The sequence below is a fragment of the Vombatus ursinus genome, unplaced genomic scaffold, assembly GCF_900497805.2.
Source record: "Vombatus ursinus unplaced genomic scaffold, bare-nosed wombat genome assembly UNPS02010304.1, whole genome shotgun sequence".
NCBI classification, from domain to species: Eukaryota; Metazoa; Chordata; class Mammalia; order Diprotodontia; family Vombatidae; genus Vombatus; species Vombatus ursinus.
This window is the reverse complement of record NW_020950082.1, coordinates 4177656-4202040: the sequence shown is the minus strand read 5'-3', so window position 1 is coordinate 4202040 and position 24385 is coordinate 4177656. Positions and strand designations below refer to the sequence as shown.

At 36.5% G+C, this 24385-nt stretch overlaps 2 protein-coding genes across 3 annotated transcripts in view; one reads left to right on the top strand and one right to left on the bottom strand.

Moving 5' to 3' along the window:
• The window catches only part of UBAC2 (UBA domain containing 2), a 228026-nt gene that overhangs the window by 95595 nt on the left and 108046 nt on the right, over positions 1–24385 (top strand). The gene's annotated exons all lie outside the window — the stretch shown is intronic.
• On the bottom strand, positions 6117–18810 carry LOC114037298 (G-protein coupled receptor 183-like). Its single transcript, XM_027854127.1, has 2 exons — positions 18708–18810; positions 6117–8719 (listed from the first exon to the last, which is right to left on the bottom strand). The coding sequence occupies exon 2, from the start codon at positions 8696–8698 to the stop codon at positions 7625–7627; it is 1074 nt and encodes a 357-aa protein (XP_027709928.1). The 5' UTR covers positions 8699–8719; positions 18708–18810; the 3' UTR covers positions 6117–7624.

The following is a 24385-nucleotide window of genomic DNA, read 5'->3' as shown; positions in this document are numbered from 1 at the left end:
TTAGTCAGTTAACAGTCAGTCAAGAAGTATTTAAGTGCTTACTGTGTGCCCAGCACTGTGCTAAATGCTGGGACTACAAAGAAGCAGAATCAAAGTCCTTGCCTTTAAGGAGCTTACATTCTAATGGAGAAAGACAACACCTTAAAGGGAGCTGGAAAGAGGAGGGGAAGGATAAAGCATCGTTTGAGGGAGTGCGATGGAGAAAGTACTTTGGAAATAAGTCAGCAGTGCTACCTGGAGAGGGATAAAGACGTGGTTGGCCCGGGCCTCCTCCTTAAATGGAAGGTTCTGATAGAAACCAGCCAATTAGGTGCAGCCTCAGGAGTAGAACTATGCCCAAGGTGAGAAGTAATCCAGAGAAGGAGTGAACTTCCAGAGTGAAGAGTTTTGTGTGTTGTGGTAGGGAAAAAAAAAAAAGAAATGAGAAGAATGAAGTCACATTGTAAACGTTTAACTAATGCTTATTAAGAAAAAATGAAGAACAAAATGAAATGTATTCTGTCTGTACTCATGTAACTATCCTTATAGCTTGCAGTTTCTTATTCTTTGAAAAGCACTCTCCTCAAGTTGCTTTCTCTTGGCCATGGTGGAAAGAGAGCACAGAATCTCTTTACTGTTGGCCAAATACTTTCTTTTTTATTTTTAGGAAAAAAACAGAATACTAATGAGTTAACAAGGTACTTTGGTTTCCATCATAAGAACCTGTGTAGGGGGCAGGTAGGTGGCTCAGTGGATAGGGCCCAGTATTCAGGAGGACTTGAGTTCAAATCCGGCCTCAGACACATAACACTTAATAGCTGTGTGACCCTGAGCAAGTCACTTAACCCCATTGCCAAAAAAAAAAAAAAAAAGAACCTGTGTACCTCAGTTTTACTCTAGCTCTAGTTATCATAAACCATATAATAAAACTACTCTCCTTGTGATTTCTTTTTTAAATTAATTTCTTTTGAATTATCAACAGTTACTTCCATAAGTTTTTGAATTTAAAATTTTTCTCTTCCTCCCTCCCCACCTCCCTCCCCAGGATGGTGCATAATCTGATATAGGCTATACATATACATTCCTATTAAACATATTTTCATATTAGTGATGTTGTAAGTAAGAATTAGAATCAATAGGAGGAACCATCAGAAAGAGGAAACAAAACACAGCAGAAGAAAAAAATAGCAAATAGTATGCTTCGATCTGCATTCAGACTCCATAGTTCTTTCTTCTTTGTGGATAGCAGTTTCCATCATAAGGCCTTTGGATATATCTTAGATCCTTGTATTGCTGAGAAGGGTTAAGTCTATCAATATTAGTCATTGCACGACAATTACTGTGTACAACATTCCCCGGATTCTGCTCTCTCCTTGTGATTTCTATCACCATGGAGGAGTTTCCTTGATTAAAGTGTCTTACTGATCAACAGATGGTAAGTGAGCACTTACTTTGTGCAGAGGACTGCACTGGGGTCTATGGAGAGAATAAAGAGATAGGTAAGACATGATTCCTATTCTTAAAGAGCTGACTCTGTTTTGGGGAGATAGGACTAATATACATGAAGTACTAAAATGTAGAGTTATTTAAATAGGAGCAGGAAGACATGTTTAAGATTATATAGGCAGGTGAGGTAACTGAGGATCAAAGATACTTTGATTTACCTAAGGTTACATGGCTAATTATAGGCAGACATCAAAAGTAGATCCAGTGTATGTTGACTACTAATCTAAGACTTCTTAAACCACATGCGATGACTTCACTGCTTGTCTTCTCGATGGATGGAAAGGGTAGGGGCTAAAGGGAGGGAGATAATTTGGAACTCAAAATTTTAAAATATGTGTTTAATTTAAAAAAAATAAGCCCCATGAGACCGTATCAAAGTGCTGCTTTCTCCCTTAACTGTGGTCTGGGTACTAAGGGGCTATTATAAGTTAAGGGGTATTCATTCTCACTCACTTGAAATTATCAAGTAAAGCATCATGGAGGAAGCAGGACTTAATTGGGACCTTAAAGGATGGGTAGGGTTTGGCTAGGTGGAGGCAGAGTGTCTCAAGGATTGATAATAACAGTGAAGTAGAAACTAACAAGTTATTTTCAAGGGACGGAGAGGAAACCGGCAGAACTAGACTTGTAGGAACTTCCTAAAGTTCCAAGGAAAATAAGTTTGAATAGGTAGGGTGAGATCAGATAATGGAGGGCAGAGAAAACCAAGTAGATGAATGTAGCCTTGACATAAACTGAAGTATCATTCCAGGTTCTTAGCAGGAAAATGTTAATGAAAGGATTTAAGAAAGGGATAGTAGTACTGAGGGATAAAGTGCTGGATTTGGAGTCATAGGCACCGGGCTGGCATTCCAGGTGTGCCTCTTTACTGCCCACCTCTGTGAACTTGAGGAATCCACGTAACTCTTCTGTGCTTCACCTTCCTTAAGTGTTTGGATTAGGTGACCTTTAAAGTCCCTTCTGACTGTCGTATAATTGGAAGTAGAAATATTAAAGACAAGAAGGTAAGCCAAGATGCTCTTAGAGTTATCAAGGAATGAGGTGATAAACTCCTAGACTAAAGCCATGACAATGGGAATGGAGATAAGAAGATGGATAGGAGAAACACAGAAAAATATCTGTTTTATCTGGTAATTAACTGGATGTGGCAGATGAAAGAAAGGTAACCTCTGGGTTTCAAATCTGGGTGTGCATTTACAGAGATGAGGGAGAGCAAGGAAGCAGATGATGAGTTTGTTTTTGGACTTAAGGAGTTTGAGGGCTGGTGAAATGTCTTGTAGATAGGAGGAGCCCACATGAAGGGGATGCAATTGGGCAGAATTCTTTAATGTAAGTAACAGTTTTGTAGCATATGGTAGATTTCAAAATTGTTTTTCTGAGCAACTTTGTCTTTGGTGCATCTTTAAGGATGAATTTCTGGGGCAGGAATCAGTCCTAGAAAGACTGGATTATAATGCATGACTCCTTTAGAAGCCATATATGTAATCAAAATTACATTTTATAGAATTTGGTTCGTTTTCATTCCCATTTGACTAATTGAAAGTGGAACTTACTTGTCTTTTGGAAATTTTCAAGATAAAAGATCTACAACTTTTCTAGGAAAGTTTGAGTGTAATTATACCTAACGAAAGAAAATTTGAATATAATTCTGCCTGAATGATCTTACAAAGATAACCTCCTAACCTTATGATTGTTGTTTCTTCCTTTTTTACCTCAGTAGTTAAAAAAAAAAAAGTCTTAATGTTTTTATAGAATACCTTAATTTACCATGCAACTAAAAAGTAACCAAAATAGAATTTTTAGAAGCTAATTTAAGGTATGTACTTCCCCTTTTAAAGCTCTGTGTGTGTGTGTGTGTTTGTGTGTTAAACTGATACTCTGGAAGTCATTATATTTAATTCCTGAAACACAAAATTGTTTCCACAAAAGAGAGCCTATGTCTTCTTAAATTTAATTTGAAAGTGAATAAAATTTTGAAAATGAAAAAATTGATTTATTTTATTAGCTAACTTCATTGACTTATTGTTTTAATTTTACTATTTTGTTGACATTTTATATATATTTAAGTGTCCAAATTAAATTGTAAGCAAGAGGATGGGCAAAATGTACATATAATTTTGTTCAGTACCTAGTATGCTGTCATATGCAATTAGGTACTTACTAAATCATATCTCTCATTATTTATCATATCTCCCTTTCTTTTGATTTTACTGTAGTATCTTCTCTGGGATAATCTCCCAATCTGCCCTCATGGGTTGGGTGCCCAGGGGCAACTACTCCTGAGGTTCTAGGGGCTACTCTTTGGAGCTGCCCTTCTGAAATCCTAGCTCATGAACTCCTTAACAGTCAGCTAGTTGATGCATTCAGCTCTTTAAAAAGGCATTTACGCAGATGGCAGAGTGGGACACACACTCTCTCCCAAATACATACTGTATCTGTTAGAAGAGGAGGTTTAAATTTAGAATGCAGCAGCACATGTGTGGAATACAAATGTGATGAAAGCAACTCAGAGCTCATGGTTCTGCAAGGCCTGAAAGTCTTTTCTTTTCACAGAGCCTTTGTAGAGTTGCTTTTATATAGTCCGTCTCTGCTGGTACTCAGTCTGCTCCTCTCCACTGTTGAGCTCCAAGTTGCTCTCTAGAGGCCTTAGCCATCTTTCTTTGCTACCAAAAGTCTGTTCCTTGAAGCTGTTTCTAACCTGCATTTCTAGGTATGTCTGCCTGTCGTAGCTTTCTCTGTTCCTTTTATTGTAGCTTGAAATTTCTCCAACCAATGAACTCACAAAGAGCTGGCAGGACCGTCTTCCTCTGGGCAAGTCTGTTACACACCATGGAAAGCTGGGGAATAAAAGGATTTTTCTAGCAGACTTCTCTTCCATAAAGTGCTCTGGATCCTGTACTGCCTACAGTTCCTGGGCTTAACTATTTAAAGCCCCCAGGGGTGTGGCTAATATGTTTACTCAGCCAGTTCAGTTGTGCCCACTCATTTCCTTAAAAGACTTGCTTGTACCTCATAGTCACAATTTTACAGCTGGTTTAAAACCTTCTAACTATATTAAAACTTAATCCTCTGTGACTACATCCTTTGACAGAAGAGAAGGAAGAGGAGGAGGAGGAGGAGGAAGAGAAAAAAATCACATCCCTCGTTCCTTGCACTGGTGTTAACATCACAAATGGTTCAGCTAGCTTTGTGTTAATGGCAATACAGAAGTGAATGATCTTTTGTGCTATTCATACCTCATAAAAACTACTCATCGTTGGTCTCTTGGTATAATTTGTTGCTTTATAGCATTCTAACAATACTCTAGTGAAGTAGGTTGTAGAAGAGTGGGGATAATAGAAAGTGTGCTGAACTTGGACATCACTTCAGTTCAGCACACATAATAGGGCAGCATTATGCTAGGCACTGGGGCATCAAAAGTAAAAAAATGAAATATCTCTTGTAGGCCCTCAAGGAACTTATGCTGTCCCAAAGGAGGAGGAGGGAAAATCACATCCCCCATCCATTGCACTAGTATTAAGAACATCATAAATGTTTCAAATGGCTTTAACTGTACCATGGGCAGGTCACTTAAAGTGACATAGGAAGTCACTTCCTAAACCTTAGTTTCCACATCTATAAAAATAGGAATTATAATTCCTGTAGAATCTACTGTACAGGAGTGTTGTGAGGTTCCAATGAAATAATTTTAAAGTGTTGCAGAAATGTCAGCTACTATTATCATTATTATTGTCATCACCATCATTTGATCATATGTAGAAACAAAAGCAAGATGTTTAGATGGAGCGAGGTAAAGACAGTGGGCAGTTGGTCATCTTTACTCTTTGCTTAAAGTTCTTGCCTCTACTTTTCTCCTCAGTCTATTGTGAAGATAGTGACTTTCTGACTTTTTTTTGAGGTTCCACATTTTCTTGTGTTTTACCCATCCAGAAATAGTCTATGCACATTAACTCAGTTGTGCTAAATTATCCAGCAGGAGGCTAAAATACTTTGATCAAACCTTAAAAGAAAATTGAGGTTGCAAATGAGACTTCTAGTTTTTCATATTGAAAATATGACCTGTGGTAGTTTTTCAAGCTACTTGATATTTACTGTCATTTTAGTGAACTTAAAAGTAACAGGATGCTTCATCTGTCCATCACGGTGCCTTTGTCTTACTCCTATTTTGCATTCTGTGAAAAATCCATGCTAGTTGACTGACATAGAAACTAATTTCATGAGTCATGATTATACAAATGACATCTTTTTTGTCTGTTCTACTTCTGGTAATCCTAATTGAAGATGTACAAAATGAAAGACTCCTACTCACCAGTGAGAGAATAAAATTATCCCCAGCATGCAAAAAATAAAACAAAAAAAAATTTGCCCTCATTTCTATCATGATTTTCTCACAGCCTTTGAAGTAGGTATTATCCCCATTTTATAGATGAGGAACATCTTGTGACCACCCTGCCTTTCCTGCACTCTACTCCACTCCCCAAGCCGTGGGCTGGCTGCTTGGCTTATAGCTAAAGCTGCTATCCCTGCTTTTCATTTCTTTAGCTGTTGGTGCTAGTCTTACCTCTGCTGATGTCATGCTCCTGAAAGGCTCTCAGGAAGAGAGAGGATTGGAAGCACTGAGGAACAGAATCTTAATTTTGAAACATTCAGTTCTTTATTCCGAAACACTGGTTTGAGATAAAGTTTTGTGATTAAAAAATGCCAGATAGACGTGTTCTTGAGTGAGTATCCAGGATTATAAAAAGATAACATTTTAAAGCAGATATATTAACATTTTTACATTTAAAATATACAAGATTTACATATTAACTACAACTATATTAGAGAGAAAGGAAATAAAGGAAGAGATGCCTGGAAGGGAATATAGATTTAAGCATTTTTGCTTTTTTTTTTAATTGATTTGTGTCTTTCCTTTTAAATACTGAGTTTTCTAGTTATTTTACATGTTAACTTGGTTACTTATTTTTGTTAATGATCATTATCTTTTTTTAAAAGAAAATAAAATATTTTTTAACACAAAATCAGGGATTAGTCCATCCAGGGCAATTAATTCTTCCTGTCATCTCATATAACCAATTTAATCAGTCTTCTAAATTTTTGCATGTTATTGGTAAGGCATATTAATTCCTTGTCCTCAATAATACAAAAACGTATTTGGCAGTAATAAAGATATTCTGTCCTACAGACATAATTTCTTATTTACAAATAGAATTTTTAATTATCATGGTTCATTTGAAGGTTTTGTATGCTTTGAGGTATATAGGTCATATTTCTTTATCTGAAAATTAAAGGTCTATACATGTGAGATAACAGTTGAAAAAGTCTTTTATGTAGAAAGAAATCACAATTTCTGACTACAGTTTCATCAGACTTTTAATATTTACATAAATGTTTTTATACTAAGAGTTTAAATTTTACACATGACAGTGTCATCAGTAATTGTTATGCCATTTAATTCCATGCAAATGGAATTCCATTTTATTATTTTATAATAAGGTAAGTGATCAATTACATACTTTACTTATTTAATTAGCAAGTAAACCTTAATTGCATAGTGGTTTGAGGTCTGAACATGGAGTCAGGAAAGACTTTGGTTAAAGCCTTTCTTCTCAGTGACTCTGGACAATTCACATAAACTTCAGTTCCTCAAACAATTCCATAGAACTCCGTACTGAATTATAGATGGGCTTAGATGGAGGGATTTCTTACAACTGAAATTCCCCACAATAGGGAAATCATGGATCCTTGGGGATATTCATATAATTTACTTTAATACAATATTTCATTGTTGGTTTTTCTATCTTTTTCTGTTGTTGACACTCATCCTTCTGCATTTATTAAATTACTTTTTTCTTTTCTTGGTTCAGTTGGTCCACTTCTCAAAATATGTTGGAGAGTGTAATTTATTAGATTCATCGTGTCATAGAATCATTGTTTCAACATCTACTTGAAGAGCCTTTGTTACATGGCATTCAGTCTTCAGGGTAGTGCTTTGGGGTTTTTTCTTTTTTCCATACCTATTACTTTGTAAGTAATCATACCATTTTGAATGCTGAAAGTTCATATTACCTAGTGAGAAAGATTCTGAAAAGTTAATTGAGCAGAAATATTTCTTGTAAATACAAGGTTTTATGCTTCATTACCTTCCATTTGAAGACTTAGAATAGATCATTGTTTGATTTTCTGTCATTTCACGTGAGTTTTCATCAGGAGCTGACTTAACAGCACTTGAAACTGACACACTAACTTGACGTTTCAGCATTTTCATAACCCTCCTCTTGTAACCTTTACATGCAAAGAAATATATAAAAGGGTCCATGCAACAGTTGAAGTTCATCAGGCATACAGTAAAATGGAGGGAAATCTGGAATATTTGTTGTTCTTTACAGTCAGGTTCTTTTTGTAGCTTCTTAATCATGTGTTGGATAATCGCAACATGATAAGGTGTGAAACAGACAACAAAAACAATAATTATGAAAATAATTGTGTTGAGAGCCTTTTTGTTTACCCCTGATTTCTCAGTTAGTGGATTTTGTTTGGCAGTTTGTAAGAGTTTACAACATATTTGAGAATAGCAAATCAGTATGATTACAAGTGGAATAGCATAACCTATTAAGCAGGCACCAAGGAGAATCCAGGGAAGATTTTGTATTTCTTCAAAGTTTGGATATTCCATGCATGTTATCCTTCCATTTTCTTCCTTTGACATAGAATGTATGAGTAGCGGGAGTGTCTGACCAAATACAAGCATCCAGACAAAAATGCACACACATTTGGCATGTTTGATTCTTTTCATCTTGTTGTATCGAAGAGGATGGACCACAGCAAAGAATCTGTCGATACTCAGACAAGTCATGAAGTTCACACCTGCATATGTATTAATGTAAAATATAAGAGCAGTTATCCTACAGGAGCTTTCACCAATTCTCCAGTCAAATCCCATCGCATAGTAGGCTATCCGGGTTGGAAGAGCAGTAGTAAAAAGTATATCAGAAATGACGAGGTTTGTTGAATAGAGAGTGGTTGAATTGATTTTTTTTCTGTTCTGAAAAATGACGGACAAGGCCAATAGGTTGCCAAGGAGTCCAATGATGAAGACAATACTGTAATGAAGAGGCATTAAGGTCTTTGCTGTACTTTGGTGCGCATAAAGGTCACAGTGTGACATATTTGTTGGAAAAGCTGTAAGAGGTGTTGTGAAGTTGGTTTCCATTTTTGTTGGAGTTTAGGTTCCCTGGGGGGGGGGAATTAAAAGCAGATAATTAGTTTAAAGCATCATAAATCATCTGTTCCTAAGAGAAGTCTCTAGTTATGCTTGACAACTATTCCCTTTGATATAAAATTCAGCAATTGTAAAATGAAGGTTGGGGGCATAAACAGAGCTTAAAAGTCTGGAGTTAAAATTTCATGTTGCCACAATCATAGCTTAGTAGAAAGCTGGGGAAGTCCTGGGCAAGAGAAATACATCAATATAGGTAAGACCAAGCTTATTTTATGGTATAAGGAAAGCACTGACTTCTTAGTCTGAAATTCCCCTCCTTCCTTCTGAATCACTGTATGATTAAAATAAAATGATATGTGAAGCCCCCTACATCTGCAAGCATAGAACTATAGTTTTAAGCTGAATTTCAGTTGGACATTTTTAATATGTGGTGCCTATCACTGCCAGGAAATGAAATTAGTCATACATTTAGAAGACTGTGAGGGTTACCACAATGATCTGATTTGTGTCAGAAAAGTGTGAAAAGCAAGCTCAAAGCTTCATGATAAACTAAAGGTGGTGTTTTTAAGTTCTAAAAGAAAAGGGAAAAACACTAAGAGACACCAGAGAAGCATGTATTTGAGGAAATGGCAGAGTAGTGAATTCCCTGCAGTTACTTCTGAAAGCAATCCAATTATCTATTAGGAGAATCTCTGTACACAGATCTGTTTTCTCAAGGGAACCAAGGAATTAGCAGAACATCTCTCTATTTTCAACAAGGATACTACTTACTTTACATCTAGCAGCTCATAAATACCACCACCAAGATCATCTACCTTTGTGTGTTAACATCCATAGCACCTTTATGGTTCAGCACAACCATACCTTTCCTTTTACTTGTGCTACGCTCTAAACAATTTGGACCGTTTTCTTTCTTTATACAACTTGGGTTCTTCCACCTCCATGCCTTTGTTAATGTTTACTCTATGTCTCATCTTTATGTCCCCATCACATCTTTCAATTTGGACCTGTTAAGAGTCCTGTCCATCCTTGAAGCTACTTTACATGCAGTTTCTTCCATGGAGCATGTCATATTCTTCTCTAATCATTAATGATCCTTCTCATCTCCAAACATGTGTATTGCTTGATCTGTACCTCTCTTCTGATATGTCCTAAACTTGTATCATTCTATAGTCTAGTTATTTGCCTACGATATATCTCTCAACTAGATTGTAAGCTCTTTAAAACCAAGGACTTCACTATGTCTTATTTAACCTTCATATTTTTCCCAGTAATTAAAATGGTGTTTAGTAGTAGGTGTTTAATGAATGTTTGTTGCAGTTATATCTTGTACAATAAAAATAAAGTGATGAGAAAATCACAGCATGTATATTTTAGGGGAAAGGCTACATGCAAAATATATTAAGGAAATGAAACTAGGAAATTGGTGGGGTGGCATGAGAATTCCAGACAAGGGGTGTAGTTTAGGAAAAGACATTGTGAAATTTGAACTTCCTTTTATTATAATCTCATTTCTGAGTACAATGTTCCTTTTTAAAAATTGTAGCCACAGCATCCTTTATAATATTCATGTTATTTACAAAATATTTCAAAACTCACATTCCTGGGAAATGTTTAAAAAGAGCATTATGGAGTTATTAGTCTGACAGCTTTCTATATACATATATAAAGTTTTTATTATGGTGACTGAGAAAATGAAAGTTATAGGAATCAGGGCTAAATATTTGTCTGTCCCAAGTAGTCATTTGTTAGTATAAATACAGGTTCGACTTCTTAGCTTGACCCAAACATGTTGTCTACTAGAAGCAGAAATAGTATACTTTTCCACATTTCTCAGTTTTAGAAAGTCAAAGGAAAGTGGATACTTTTGTGGTCCAACTCTCCCTCTGCAGAATCCTACCATTTAACATACTGTTGAAAGAGAACAAATCAATTTACCCAACACCAGTTTTTCTCAAAATAGTTTGCCTGCAGTATGATAGGGATTGACCTCCCAGACCCTTATCTAGGTCCTGAGTCATTCATGTTTATACTCTGTTTTATAGGTCTGAATTTGTTCTGTATCTAATTTATTCTCAGATACTCCTAATTGTGTAACTGTTGGGCAGTTCACGTATTTAGGCAGTCTATACCAAGTTGAATTTGAAGGCATGGTACCTTATAATTTTGAATAGATAGGGGAAAAAACTAACAGATTTTCTTGACTCTTTTCTTTCCTGAGAATGCAAATGTTGCTGTGGGCGTGGTATTTTCTAGCTAAAGAAAAAATAGCCACCATAACCTGTGAATTTTTCTTGTGTTTGTAGAGTGCTCAGACAGATGTGAGGCTGGTAGGAGTGTTATAGGAAATTGCAAATTTCTTCTGTACCTCAAAACAACCGTCTCCACTAGAGTAGTACCCCCTTTAACCAACAGACTCGGTAGAAATTGTCCATAGTTAGTCTAATGCCTGCTTGAGCAAAAAGGTGACAAATGTAATTTCTGTCCCCTTATCAAAGCTTGTTGCTTCTAAATCACTTCTTTCTATATACTGGCTTGAGAAAAACATAAAATTATCCAAGCTAAGCATCTGTAGAATTGTTTGTAAGTAAGTGTTCTGTGGTTGGGAAGCTGTATGCCTGGTAGTCAGTAGTTAATAGAGTCACTCACATCTCTTCTGATTTTATCATCTCATTTTTGCATAACCAGACGTATTGAACTGACATACTCATTTTAGCCACACGAAAAGAAAAGGCAAAAACTTAGTTTACTAGAATTTAAGAGAAACTATTTAAGGATTAATGTAATTTATCTCTTAGAAATAGTTTTCTTGGGTGAAATGGCCTCTGAACATATATAATTTTGGATATGTATTACTAGATTATCCTGTTTTCTTTACTTCAGCAGTTAGAATATGTTATTACTTTCATTTCAATACATGCATTTAAAAAATACTAAAACAGGGGCAGCTAGGTGGTACAGTGGATAGAGCACCAGCCCTGGATTCAGGAGGACCTGAGTACAGTGGATACAGCACCAGCCCTGGATTCAGGAGGACCTGAGTTCAAATCTGGCCTCAGACACATAACACTTACTAGCTGTGTGACCCTGGGCAAGTCACTTAACCCCCATTGCCCAACCAAAAAAAAAAAAATACTAAAACGTTTAGAAATTAACTCTGGCCTGCACCAACTGGAACACTAATTTTCTAAAAAGGCTAAGGCAGTTTTCTAAAGTACCTAGAGTCAGGGCCCAGCCCTTAGATAAAATTTGAAGTCAGTAGTTTGTTTTTGTGTCTGCAATGTCTGAATTCTGTGCACTTTGTTGCCTTTAGCTGCCTACTCTTTGTCCCCCTTTATATTCTTACTAGGGGCAGCTAGGTGACGCAATGGATAGATGCCAGGCCTGTAGCCAGGAGGACTCATCTTCCCAAATTCAGATCTGGCCTCAGACATTTACTAGCTGTGTGACACTGGGCAATTCACTTAAACCTGTTTGCCTCAGTTTCCTCCTCTGTAAAATGAGATAGAGAAGGAAATGACAAACTGCTCCAGTATCTCTGCCAAGAAAACCCCAAATGGGGTCATAAAGAGTCAGACATGACTGAAAAAGTGATTAAACAATATCAAAAATGTTCCTGATGCCCCCATATTCTTTCTTTCTTTCCACCCAGGTCTAATGAAATTATTCATTTATGTCATGGATCAAATGACTAGCAGCTATAAATGTTACCCTTTCAGATATATTTGTACTTCAGCAGGAATCATAACCATAAATTAAAGGAATTAATCTTGAACTGGCAAATCCAGTTGATGGGGGATGATTTTCTTTCCTCCCCAGGTGGTTATGAAATGATATCACATAGGCCTGCTGTACTCCCTTTGAAGCTGGCCCTGCCCCAGTTATAGCTTACACACTTGAAAAAGTTAGCTTTCTAAGGATCTGAAACATTGTGTGATACAAGGAAATTTCAAGGAACATATATTCGAAAAGACAGAAGCACAAAATCAGATTTATAGGCAGAAGTTATATTTGTCTTTTACCAGATAATTATTACTCTTTTTTAATCAAGCTTCTTTTGTTCATGTATAATCTTGGTTCTTTGGGACCAATGCAGATACGAGGAAAATAATTCTGTCTGAGGAAAGCTCAGTAGGAAGGGATGAGAAACTTGGAAAATTAGGTGGAATAGGAGTCACAGGAAGTTTATTTTATTGTGGAACTGATGGGAAGTACAGAAAGTGACAGGAGAGTATGCTGATCAGTTTGCAACAATAGGTCTCAATCACTTCTGTTCCCTTGAGCACAATACATTAGGCAAAAGGAATCTATCATTAGCCTCTCCTCTAATTACATGGTTTTCTAAGGTCTAGTATCTGTCAAGTGTTTCCACAGGCTATCTTCTCCTACGTTTGAGGCAGTTGAGTGACATCCAATGGCTCAACACAGTTCAATAGAAATAGAATTCAACAACACCAAGTTTCCTTATTTGTTGTTCAGTAAAATGGCCCATGGTATTGTGTATCTCCCTATAAGAAGCCTTAACACTTTTTGTAAACACGAAACCAAAAACAAGAAGTTAAATGAGAGGCTACTTGCTGCCAATTTATTGGCAACGTTGGTTAAAAAAACACAAAACTGTTCTCTATCCATTGGACTGTACGTTTTGTCTTGGTAAAATGCCACTGATCTCCCCCTCCTCCCGCCCAATAGAATGTAAGCTCCTTGAGGTCAGGTATTATTTTTGTGTCCCCAGCATTTAACATGATGCCTTGACCAGAGTAGAATGAAATTCAAATAAATTAATAATGATAAACTCAGGCTATTGAATTAAGTCAACTTTTCATATTATTTATGAGGTGATTCTTCATTTCTCAGGTTGCATTCTGACAGACAGTTTTATCTGTGCCTGTGTTTCTTTTTAAGAAAAAATACAGGGAATGTTTTCAGGAAAAACTGACAGTCCAGTGAGGATATACCTCTCTGAGACTGAAAAGCTAGTAGATGGGTTAGACTTCTGAAGTCCCATTTAATTGCTGAATCAGAAGTTTCTTTTCTCTGGTCTGTAGATGTACAGCAGACATTGAAGTAGCAGCATTGTCCTTTATTAAGGCCCAGTTGTTTCTTTCTAAAAATAATTCATCCTGTAACTTTGTAGCTAGTCACTAATCTGCCTCTGAAATCAGTCAGGTATAGAATAAAACAGCAGGGGAAAAGTAAGTTTCCTATTGCAAAAACCGGCTTTTCCATTCTTTTGTCACCTGTCTTAATGACCCATATCTAGTATATTCTCAACATAAGTGAACTATTAGTTATGTTTATATTTTGTATTTCACAGGACCATAGATTTAGAGGTTGAAGGGAATGCAGGGGAATGTTAGACCAACTCCCTCACTTTATATATGAGGAAACTAATACCCAGGGAGGTTGAGAGATTTGTCCAAGGTCACATAGGCAGTTAGCTGCAAAAGCAGGCTTTGAACCTGGCTCCTCTGATTCGAAGTTGATGCTTTTTTATCACAGGACACTATTTGTTACTTTTCCTTGGAGAAATGAAAGCTTATTATAAGGAAAGCTGAATGTGAAATGTTTACATTAATCGTATTGTTAAACACCTAGTTGAGTAGGGAAATGTGCATTTCCTAGAATCCCAGACTTAGAAGGAAGCTGAAAAATCATCCCTCTGTCTACCTGCGTAGCTCCTGACACATGGTTGGTTGTCAGGCTGCTTCTTGAACAGATCCAGAGACAGGAACTTCGTTACCTCAAAAAGAAATGCATTCTAATTTTGACAGTTCGAATTTCTCCTTATAATGAGCCAGAATGAATCTCCCTTTAATTTCCACTTCTTGGTTCTTGCTTTTCTGCCTAGATTTACATAGGAAAAAGCTACTACTTCCATATTTTGTCCCATGAAGAATTTGAAGACAGCTCTTATTTTCCTTTTGATTCTTCTCTTTTTCATGAAGTTTCCCAGTTTGTTTAACCATTTCTTATATGGCATGGTTTCTAGACTTTTTGCATCCTGGTCTTCCTCGTTTTGACTTAACAACAATTTGTCAACCACCCTTTGAAATGTGGTACCCAGAAAGGAACTCCGCGTGACAGATGTGGCTGATCAGCACAGAGTCCAACTAGTCTGTAGCTTCCATTGCTCTCTTCTCCTCTTTACTGATTTCTTTTGTCATTTCTTTCTTCTAAGCCTGAGACTATAGTATGACAATTACTGATCCACCTTAATACAAAAAAGGCAAATAAATGAAGGCCTGCTGTCATATACTATTAAAGTATATGTAAGAATACAGCAGAATGCTAATGTGATGCCTTCCCAAGAAAGTGCTTTAGACCAGGAATCTGAAGACCTGGGTTTAGGTGCTAGCTCTGAGTAGTACCTAGTCATTATTTGACCACAGGCAAGTCACTTAACCCCTCCAAGTCTTCCTTTCCTCACCCATCAAATGGATCTATGTTGCCTTCCTCCTAGGATTGTTGTGAGGAAGCCACTCCATAAATTTAAAAGCTTGCTCTTCATTTCTATTTTAATAATAGCATTGATATAGCTCTTTAAAGTTTGCAAAGCACTGTACATGTATTATCTCATTTGATCTCCACAACAACCTTATGAGCTAAGTGCTTATTATTAGGAAACTGAGACACATAGAGGTTAAGTGACTTGTCCAGGGTCACACGTCTTTTGAGGTAGGACTTAAACTCATTTCTGCCTGACTTAAAGATCAGCACTCTATTGGCTGCACCACCTAGGTGCCTCGAGGATCTATGATTTCATCAGGATTGGGCACACTCTCCATTAGCACAGATTACAGCCATTTTCTGCTCTAGCATCGATGATACGAATCACGGGATTTTTAGCGTTGGAAGGGATCTCAGTGGGCTATTTAGTCCATGCTGTCCTCAGAAAGGGAATTACCACTATGGTTGTCTCTCCTTTGCTTGAAGAACCCGTATGAGAGGGGGAAAGCTGTGCTTCCCGAGGTAGTCTGTTCCATTTTTGAACAGCTCTAATTGTTAGGGAATTTTTCCTGACATCAAGGCTGAATTTGTTTCTTAGAACTTCCACCCTTTACTCCTGGTGCTGCCCTTTGGGAGCAAACAGAACAGCTTTAATTGCTCTTTTGTGTGACAGCTGCTTAGACATATCTTCATTTGCTTCAGCTGATCATCGTCTAGCATGTATTCAAAGCCTTTTACCATCCTCATTGCCTTCCTTTGGAACCATCCAGTTTATCAGTGTTCTTCTTAAGTGTCACTCAGAACTGAACAAGGTATTCCAGATGTGGTCTGATCTGGGCAGAGTTTAGCAGGATTGCCACCTTTTTCTTGAAAACCGTGCCTCTCAGTACAAGCCCAGGACTACAATGGCCATATCACACTACATCCTGAGCATATAATAGAGTAAAGCCCCCAGGTTTTCTTCAGAGAAACTACTGTGTAGCCAACCCTCTCCCATCTTGTACTTATAACGTCAGCTTATTATATTCAGTTTTTAATGGTTGATGACCAAAACAATTGATATGTCTGGTGGCCAACCATTATTATCAGAGTTACAGACTTATCTCATAAAAGAGATGCCCTGTACATGGGACGTGATGTGATCTGTAGTGTGACATTGTCTAGTAAGTATAGTAAGATAGTGTCTGTCTTATGATCTAAGCTCAGAGTGTTTCAATAAATATTAATTACACAGTAATTTTTTCTCTTTAAAACCCTTCCACCTATTAGCTTACTTATTCTCCCTCTAAGTAGACAGAGATAGGTATTAAATGCTTCTATTTTCCTTACATAGAAACTGAAGTTTAGAAAGATTTTATGATTTGCCCAAGAACTCTAAGTTGTATAACTAGACAAAAATCCAGCTTGCTTGATTTTCAGGCTGAGATTTTTTGTTATCCAATAATGGCTATTTGAGGCAGATACTTTCTCCCCTCTCATTCTGTATACTTTCTAAGAGGAAAATTCTTCTTATATATATTTACTTCTTATGAGACATTATAAATACTGTACTGGGACATCATTGAAGATAATCACTTTCATTGCCATTAATTATATTTCTACTCCCAAACCGTATTGTGATTTGAGATCAAGAAGCAGTTTCAAATTTTGATTTATAGTCACACCTAGCCAGGAAAAGACAAAGAATTAAATAACAAGTAGTGATGGAACAATTTTTGTAAGCGGGTTTGATTTTTTAAATATTTAACTCCTTAATAATAAAAAATATAATTCAGACAGTCTCTTATAGATAGAGAAGGGCATATGAAGTTTGATAGAAGAGAGGGTGTAAGACCACAGGTTGGAATCGAAGATAGAACTCTCTTGAAGATATGTTGCCATTCTGGGTTGTCCCAGTGATTCAGAAATCTCTGAGGTGGATAGTTAGTCATTGATGCCCCTAGCGTGTTTGAGTATAGGTCCCTAATTACATTATCTCTTGTGTTTTTGGTATAATTACCTGAAGTTTTTGATGAAAGCAACTTAAGCTGATGGCTGGTTCAACTTAGAAATTCTTACTATCAGGGCCATTGGGATTTTCTATGTGCAACAGTAACAAGTGCTAAAAATGTTTAAATTGAGAATCTCCAAGTATTTATAGAGCATCTGCTGTATGTCTAGAAACATCTTTTGTTTTACTTTGCTTGACATCTATCCATTGCTAAAAATGTACATTTTTCCTATATAGGGATATTCTATGAAAAATATCTTTGCAGATAGATTCTAAAAGTCTTGATCATTTAATCTTTCCTTTTTTCTTTCTTTGAGGTGTTCCCTAATGAAACCTAAACCTACATGCACACATACCCACATACTCTCGCTTGCCAAGAATTATTTCCTTTGGGCTTATACTAGTTAAAGATCTTATTTACAAGTCTTGGTGATTTATGTAGATTCTATTGAGACTCCAGTTTATCCTTTTATTTCCTGTTAAGCCTAATCCAGTTTCTTAGCAATTACTGTACTTTTTTTGTATTGAATCTTTTGTGCTGCATTTCTTATCTCCTCTGCTAGATTATAAACTCCTGGAGGGCAGAACAATCCCTTATTCAACTCTGCAAACCTCCCAGTACCTAATACAGAATCTTGTATACAGTGTTTTTAGAATAAGAAGAAAGAGTGAATTTTTCTGGTTTCTTTTAATTGGTATCGCTATGTAACATACATGGAGAGATTAGAAGAGAATTAATTTGATTAATAAAGATAAAGTTATTTAGAAAGCTGAATCCAGAATATTTACTGCTGCAAATTCTTATATTCTCTTCAAATAAGATAAATCAGAATAAAAAGGGAGAGAGAAAATTATTTAATGTCCAAAAATATTTTTACTTCAGTAACAACAGAGGAAAATATAAGAGAAAAGGTAAGTTTGGTTTTTGTTTTAGAAGAATATATGCACTTTGAGAATGCTTAAGTGTTTTAAGGATTGATTTTAAAAGACATGAAAAGAACTTAAGTGGACCTCAGGAGTTCATGTTTTGGGAAAGAACCTTCTTACCTGCATTCCTAACAGAAAAAAATCTTGGAAAAATCACTGTCTTAAACTCATCATTACTCTCTTTGAATATTGATTTTAAAAAGGCTTTCTTCCTCCAGTGAAGAAGTTCAAAGGTTAGTTCTCAGTTCACAATTCACATATCATGTCCTAAAACATCAGTTTAATATTATATTTCTTTATTGGTTTATCTATTAAGCTATTATTAGTTTATCAGTTTATATGGCTACAGAGATTAAATGATAATGATTAGTGGAAAAAAAAGAAGCAAACACATTTTTGTTATGTTTCTCTGTCTTTTCTATACTGAGTTAACAGGAAAAGGTTATTAGTACTATCAGTTGCTTCCCTGCGGAAAAAGTGTAAATTAATAGTATGATAACATTTTCATGCAAGTACACATAGCTAGCCAGTGAATTAATTCACTTTCAGTTATTTGAGAAACTAAATATTTCAAAAGCATTAGCTTTATAAAATTCCTACATAATTGATAAAGCACAATAAATTTCTACTTACTTGTTAGTGATTTTTTTAGGTCCTTTGTGAAGCTGTGATTCTTGGCAGAGTGACTGTAGGAAACTGAAGCTCATTGCTCTTGTCATATTTGTTTGAAGGAAGATCATCTACTGATATCCTTTTATGGTGTTCCTTTTTTTCATCATCCTGTTACTGATTATAGTAGCTGTCTGTTGCTCTGATGTGCACATGTGCATGGTTTTAAATGGGAAGTGAAATGGCTCTTGTCCTGCTGATGTTTGAATATCAGCAAAAGTCCCTTGGAATTTATGAATTGCTGATTTCTTTAGGTGGAACTTTATAAAAATTTTTAGTTTTGACCTTACAAATTTTATTTGAAAATGACTAAAATAACAACCTGAAAATGAAGTATGGATTATTTTTATGTATTTTATCCATATTATATGTGAATGTATTTTTTTTTTAAAAGATGCTGGATAGCCTGCCTAGGAACTTGCTGTGTGTGACCTCTGTTGAATATGTTAATTATTAAGAGCTTATGAAGTGAATAAGGGAGATTGTTCCAAGTATGTAGGAGTAGTTCAGGCAAAGTTTTTTAGGTATGAGAGTGAAGACTGCAAGTCCATGGAAGATACACTTTAGGAATAAAAGCAAACAGAGAAAGAGATGAGATTTCTTGTAGTAGCATCTCTCTGATGACTGAAGAGCTTTCTGAAGCATGTGTCCAGCATCTCACTTTTGCTCCTTAGAGAAATCTACTTTGTCTCTTGAGTTAGGGACCATCAATCACAATGTCATTTTGACTATAGGGGACACAGATAGCATGTTGTTAAAAAGTACTAAATTTTATCTTGTCTTTTTTCTGTTATTGTGTGGTATCATTATTAACTTTGTTTAAGGACTCTTATTTTGTTCTTTCCTGAGGTTATCAAATCGTTTCCATTTGAAGAAGAAAATTAACTGCATTTAAAAAAATAAGGCAGACATAATAGGCACAAATGACTTCTGAGTGTAGAAAAAAGGCATACTTATTAAATATGCATCTGACATAAAGCTGGAAAGGATCATTAATAGGTTTTAAAAACAAGATTTTAAGCAAGATCTTGGCAGGCTGAAACTAGGTTGAAACTAAGATGAAACTCAGTGGTAATTGTAACATCCTATATTTAGCTTTACAAAATTGGATTGGGATTGGCTATAGAATTAGTTCAACAAGCAACCATATATCCTACGAATTGGTTGAATAAGAATGAATCGAGAGTGTGATGATGTTGTCAAAGCTTTATGAAATCCTAGGATGCATTAGGAAGAAGGTATGGTGTCCGTAATACATGTGAAATTAATCCCACTGTTCTTTGGGGCTTATTTTTTGAATATCACTTAAAATTCTGAATTTAAACACATAAGAAAGAGTATTTCCATGTACACAGCAAAACACACAAGAGGAGTTCATAAAACCATGAATCTCTTACTTCATACAACTTTTCTAAAAAGTATATAATAAATTATACTTGTTATTTTCAAAACTGCCTTGCTTGTCTGTGCTTCCTTCTGAACTTCATTCTGCTTAAAAACCATTATAGTGGCCCTCTTTTGGGGGGAAGGGCATCATTATTTCTAATCCCCTTCTAACCTCTCCCCCACAATCAACAACCAAGAGAAAGGAAAAAGAAAAAAACAGTAAAAAATAAATGTAGTCAAGCAAAACAAATCTACTCTGTGTCAAGTCCAGAAATGCATTTCTCTTTGCCTTGAATCCATTACCTCTTTTAGGTCCTCTGGACAAAAGTGTCATTGCATTCATTAGGGTTCTTGAAGTCAGAGTTGTTTTTGTTTTCCGCTATCGCTGCCCTTGTATAAATTTTTCTCCTGCTCACTTACATTTTGCATCAGTTTATATTATTGATAATTCTCTGCAATTGCATCCCTTGCTATTTCTTATGGCACAGTAGTATTGCACTGCATTCCTCTGCCATAGTTTGTTCAGCCATGCTCCAGTTGCCTAAGAGGCAAACTAAGGCACTCCCTTAGATTTGATTTTTTGCATTTCTCTTACTATCTGTGTGACCATACGTAAGTCACTTAACCTTTGTTTGCCTCAGTTTCCTCATCTGTGAAATGGAAATAGTAATAGCATTCACCTCCCAGTGTTGTTGTAAGGATCAAATAAAGTAATAATAGTAAAGTGCTTAGCACAGTGCCTGCTACATGGTAAGTGCTATATAAATGTTAGCTATCATTGTTGTTATTATTATTATTATTATTATTATTATTATCATCATCATTATTTACATACACACACTTTTTATTTATCTCTTCAGGATCAGGAAGTTTGTTTTGTGTGTGACTGTTCCCTCCCCAGTGTTATCTTTCCTCTTAACACATTCCTCAGTTGTTAAGTTTGATGTATTTCTACACCATGATTCTCTGTGTATGTGTGTGAGTGTATGAGACACAGACAGACAGAGATAGAGGTGGAGTGGCGGGGGAGAGAGAGAGAGAGTGAGAGAGCACAGGAAAGCATTCAGGAATGTTTTAACTCTCCTTTGTCCCTTTCAAATGATTGATGCCCGTGCCCCTTCTCTTTCTCCCATGTTCTTCTTATATACCTCAATTATGAGAAATATCAAGTTCTATCCCCTTCTTTCTCCTTTTTAAATTTAACTCCCTCTATCTTTTCAAGACAGATCGTGAAAGGACACTTGCTTCTTCTCCCTTATTAGAATGTTAGCTCTGTATCATCATAGAGCCCCTTTCAATTGTTCAAATAAATTTACTTTTCTAAATTTCTTTGGACTCATGTTTGTGTCCAGACCTCTATGTACTTAGCTCTGTTTTTTGTTGTTGTTTTCATCAAGACTAATCGAAAGTCCTCTATTCCATTAAGGGTCCATTTCTTCCCCAATAGAATTATACTCAGCTTTGTAGGGTAATTTATTCTTAATTGTAAGCCTGTCTCATTTGCCTTTTCCAGTATTGCATTCCAGGTCTCCTAGTTTTTAGTAGAAGCTGTCGGGTCTTATGTGATCCTGACAATAGTTTCTTGGTTCTTAACTGTTTTTTTGGGTGCTTGAAGTGTCTTTTCTTTGATGTAGAAATGTTGGATTTTGGCTGTGACATTCCTGGGAGTTTTTCTTGTGAGGTTACTTGTAGTTCTTGCAGAAAATCCATTTTTTCTTTGAGCTTCTGCTTGCTGTTGTTATGGGGATACATGATTCTTTTTGGCAATCAGTAGATTTGCAATAATTTTTGATACTGGTCGATGTTTTCTTTGTGTCACTTATCCAGCTTTAATTCCCAAATTAGGTTTTTGTACCAGGGCCAATCTCTACTCCCTTCTGTATTTCTGAATGGCCTGGTCATCCCTACTTGGTCTTGCTCCAACTCCACTAGTCTCTTGAGCTGACCTCTATTTCCCGTGATTAGGCCCACTGTATCTTTGAGCATCAATCTTTAGGACCCTCTCTGGCATCACAGGACAGAATGTTAGGGAACACAGTTGAGCACGGCAGCACTCAACATTGCTGTTCCCTACCTTGGGACTCTCTGACGACATGGAAGCTTTGTCAGGGTAGCCCTCTATTCATTCCACCTCCTGTCACAAAGCTTTATTGGCTATAGGTGTCCCATTTCTGGCCACACTGGGAACGACCTAATACTGGTGGCAGCTTTGCCAAAGGGGTACTCTTTCCTATTATCTATGGGCTTTGGGCTGACTTTTTGTGAAGTTCCAGGTTGAAAAGAGTAACTTACTATATTTTGTCATTAGATTTCTTAGTCACAATTCAGTCTGGAGTGAATTTTAAGGTTTTGGTTGAGTAGGTATTTGGGAGCAGATGATTTGCTGCTCCTTTAAGGCAGTGATCTTGGCAAGACAAATCACTGCCATACATAGGGGAAGGAAGAACATGGGAGGTTTGATGAAGGATGAAAAAGTTTGGAAAAGCCACTGTTGTGAGTGGGATAGTGAAACAAGTAGGGAGGAGTGAAAGGACTGCCTTACTGTAGTGAGGTCCCAGTCAATATTATGTAACATAAACTAATAATGGACCCAGTTAGCATGGGTTAGTGATTTTCTCCACTTTGTTCCATAGCATGTGAGTAGTAGCAAAGACAGTAAATGGTGAGAGTAATCCAGGGCCGGGGATTGGCAGGATGAGATCTTCAGTAGGATAAAGGGCAAAGGACTGGAGAGGAGGATAGTGTGGAATTGAAGGGAAGGAAATACAGCGTAGCCAGTGCAGGGTGGGGGGGGAGGTAGGGGTGATAGTCTGAGAAAGACCTAAGGGTCCATGCCTTAGTTGGAATCCATATTGGAGGCCATAGTGAGGACTAAGGACAGAGTTTGGAGTTGCAAGGCAGATGATGAGATGGAATAATAAAGATTTCAGAGTTTATGAGTATACATGTGGAACACTTTTAGAGTATGTCAAAAGATCAGGGGTATGACCATCTGTGAGTAGTGGTAGTAGGGTAGAGAGGCCATGGGAAATGAGTAAATTGGGGGATTGGGAGGTTAGGTTGTTTAAGAATATATCAATATGTATGCTGACTTATGAGGGCAAGAGTTGAGGAGGAAAGGAAGACCATGAACCAGGCTCTATGAGGAGGGAAGGAGTGTCATGAGGAAAGATTGGACAGTGACTAATGCTGTGGTATTTTATAAAATTCTCTCTCTCTCTCTCTCTCTCTCTCTCCCCCTCTTCTCTCTCTCTACCCCCTCTGTTCCCCCTCTCTGGGAAAACTCAGCTAGTCTCAAATTTTAAGTTTTTTTTGTTGTTGTTGTTAAACACATACTCTGTGGTCTGCTATTATTCTGGAATTTAGTCACTTAGAATTTTGCAGTTATTAATAATTTTAAACTTATACTGAGGTATATAATATCAATTCTGGTCTTTAAGGTTCTTATCAGTATGTTTATGTTTGTGTTTGAAATACAACCTCAGAAATTAATTCCACCTAACTGTTCAGTGAATAAAGTCACAATCTGGTGAGTAATTTGCCATTGTACGTAAGAAAAGAACCACCGTAAGTAAGTTCCTCAGAGGATAAATCCTGTGGTGGGAGATCTCAAGTGGAATTGGTTAACAAAAATAGAACTTTAATGTCATTGTACACAGTTAATATTTTGTGTACATTTAAAACCATACATTTTTTAGTTTATGAAATATGTTCCTTTTCAAAAAACAAAAACAAAAAACTTCAGCTAAGCTACATTTTTACACATAAGTTTAAAGGAAAGCTTAATTATATTTATAAAGCGTTGCCATTAACTTTATTAGTAGTGTAGTTAATGGTTTAATAAAGAGATTTATGTGGTCATGGTTTTGAATTGACAAAATCTTTTTTTTTTTTTGCATCTAACAACTATTTAAATGAGATCTTGTTCTTATGGGACTCATTTTAACAGATATTTCTATTACAATCTCATATAATTCCATCATTAGCTAGAAATTAGCCTTAACCACCTCATATCGCCTACAGTAATCTAATAAAACCTCTTTCCTTTAGAGTCGGTCAGTAAACATTTAAGTGCCTACTATGTGCCAGACACTGTACTAAGCACTGGGGATACAAATGAGGATATCCCCTGCCCTCAAGTTGCTTAAAGTTTAAAGGGGGAAGACAACACACAAAAGAAAGCTCTGAAAGGGAGTGGGGGTGGCCCTAGGGGCAGGTACTGGACTGAGGAGTATGCTGGGGCAGGTACTGGACTG

What these genes read in the sequence shown, in the direction of transcription:
- LOC114037298 (XM_027854127.1), bottom strand. Translation starts at nt 8,698, where the DNA reads ATGGAAACCAACTTCACAACACCTCTTACAGCTTTTCCAACAAATATG.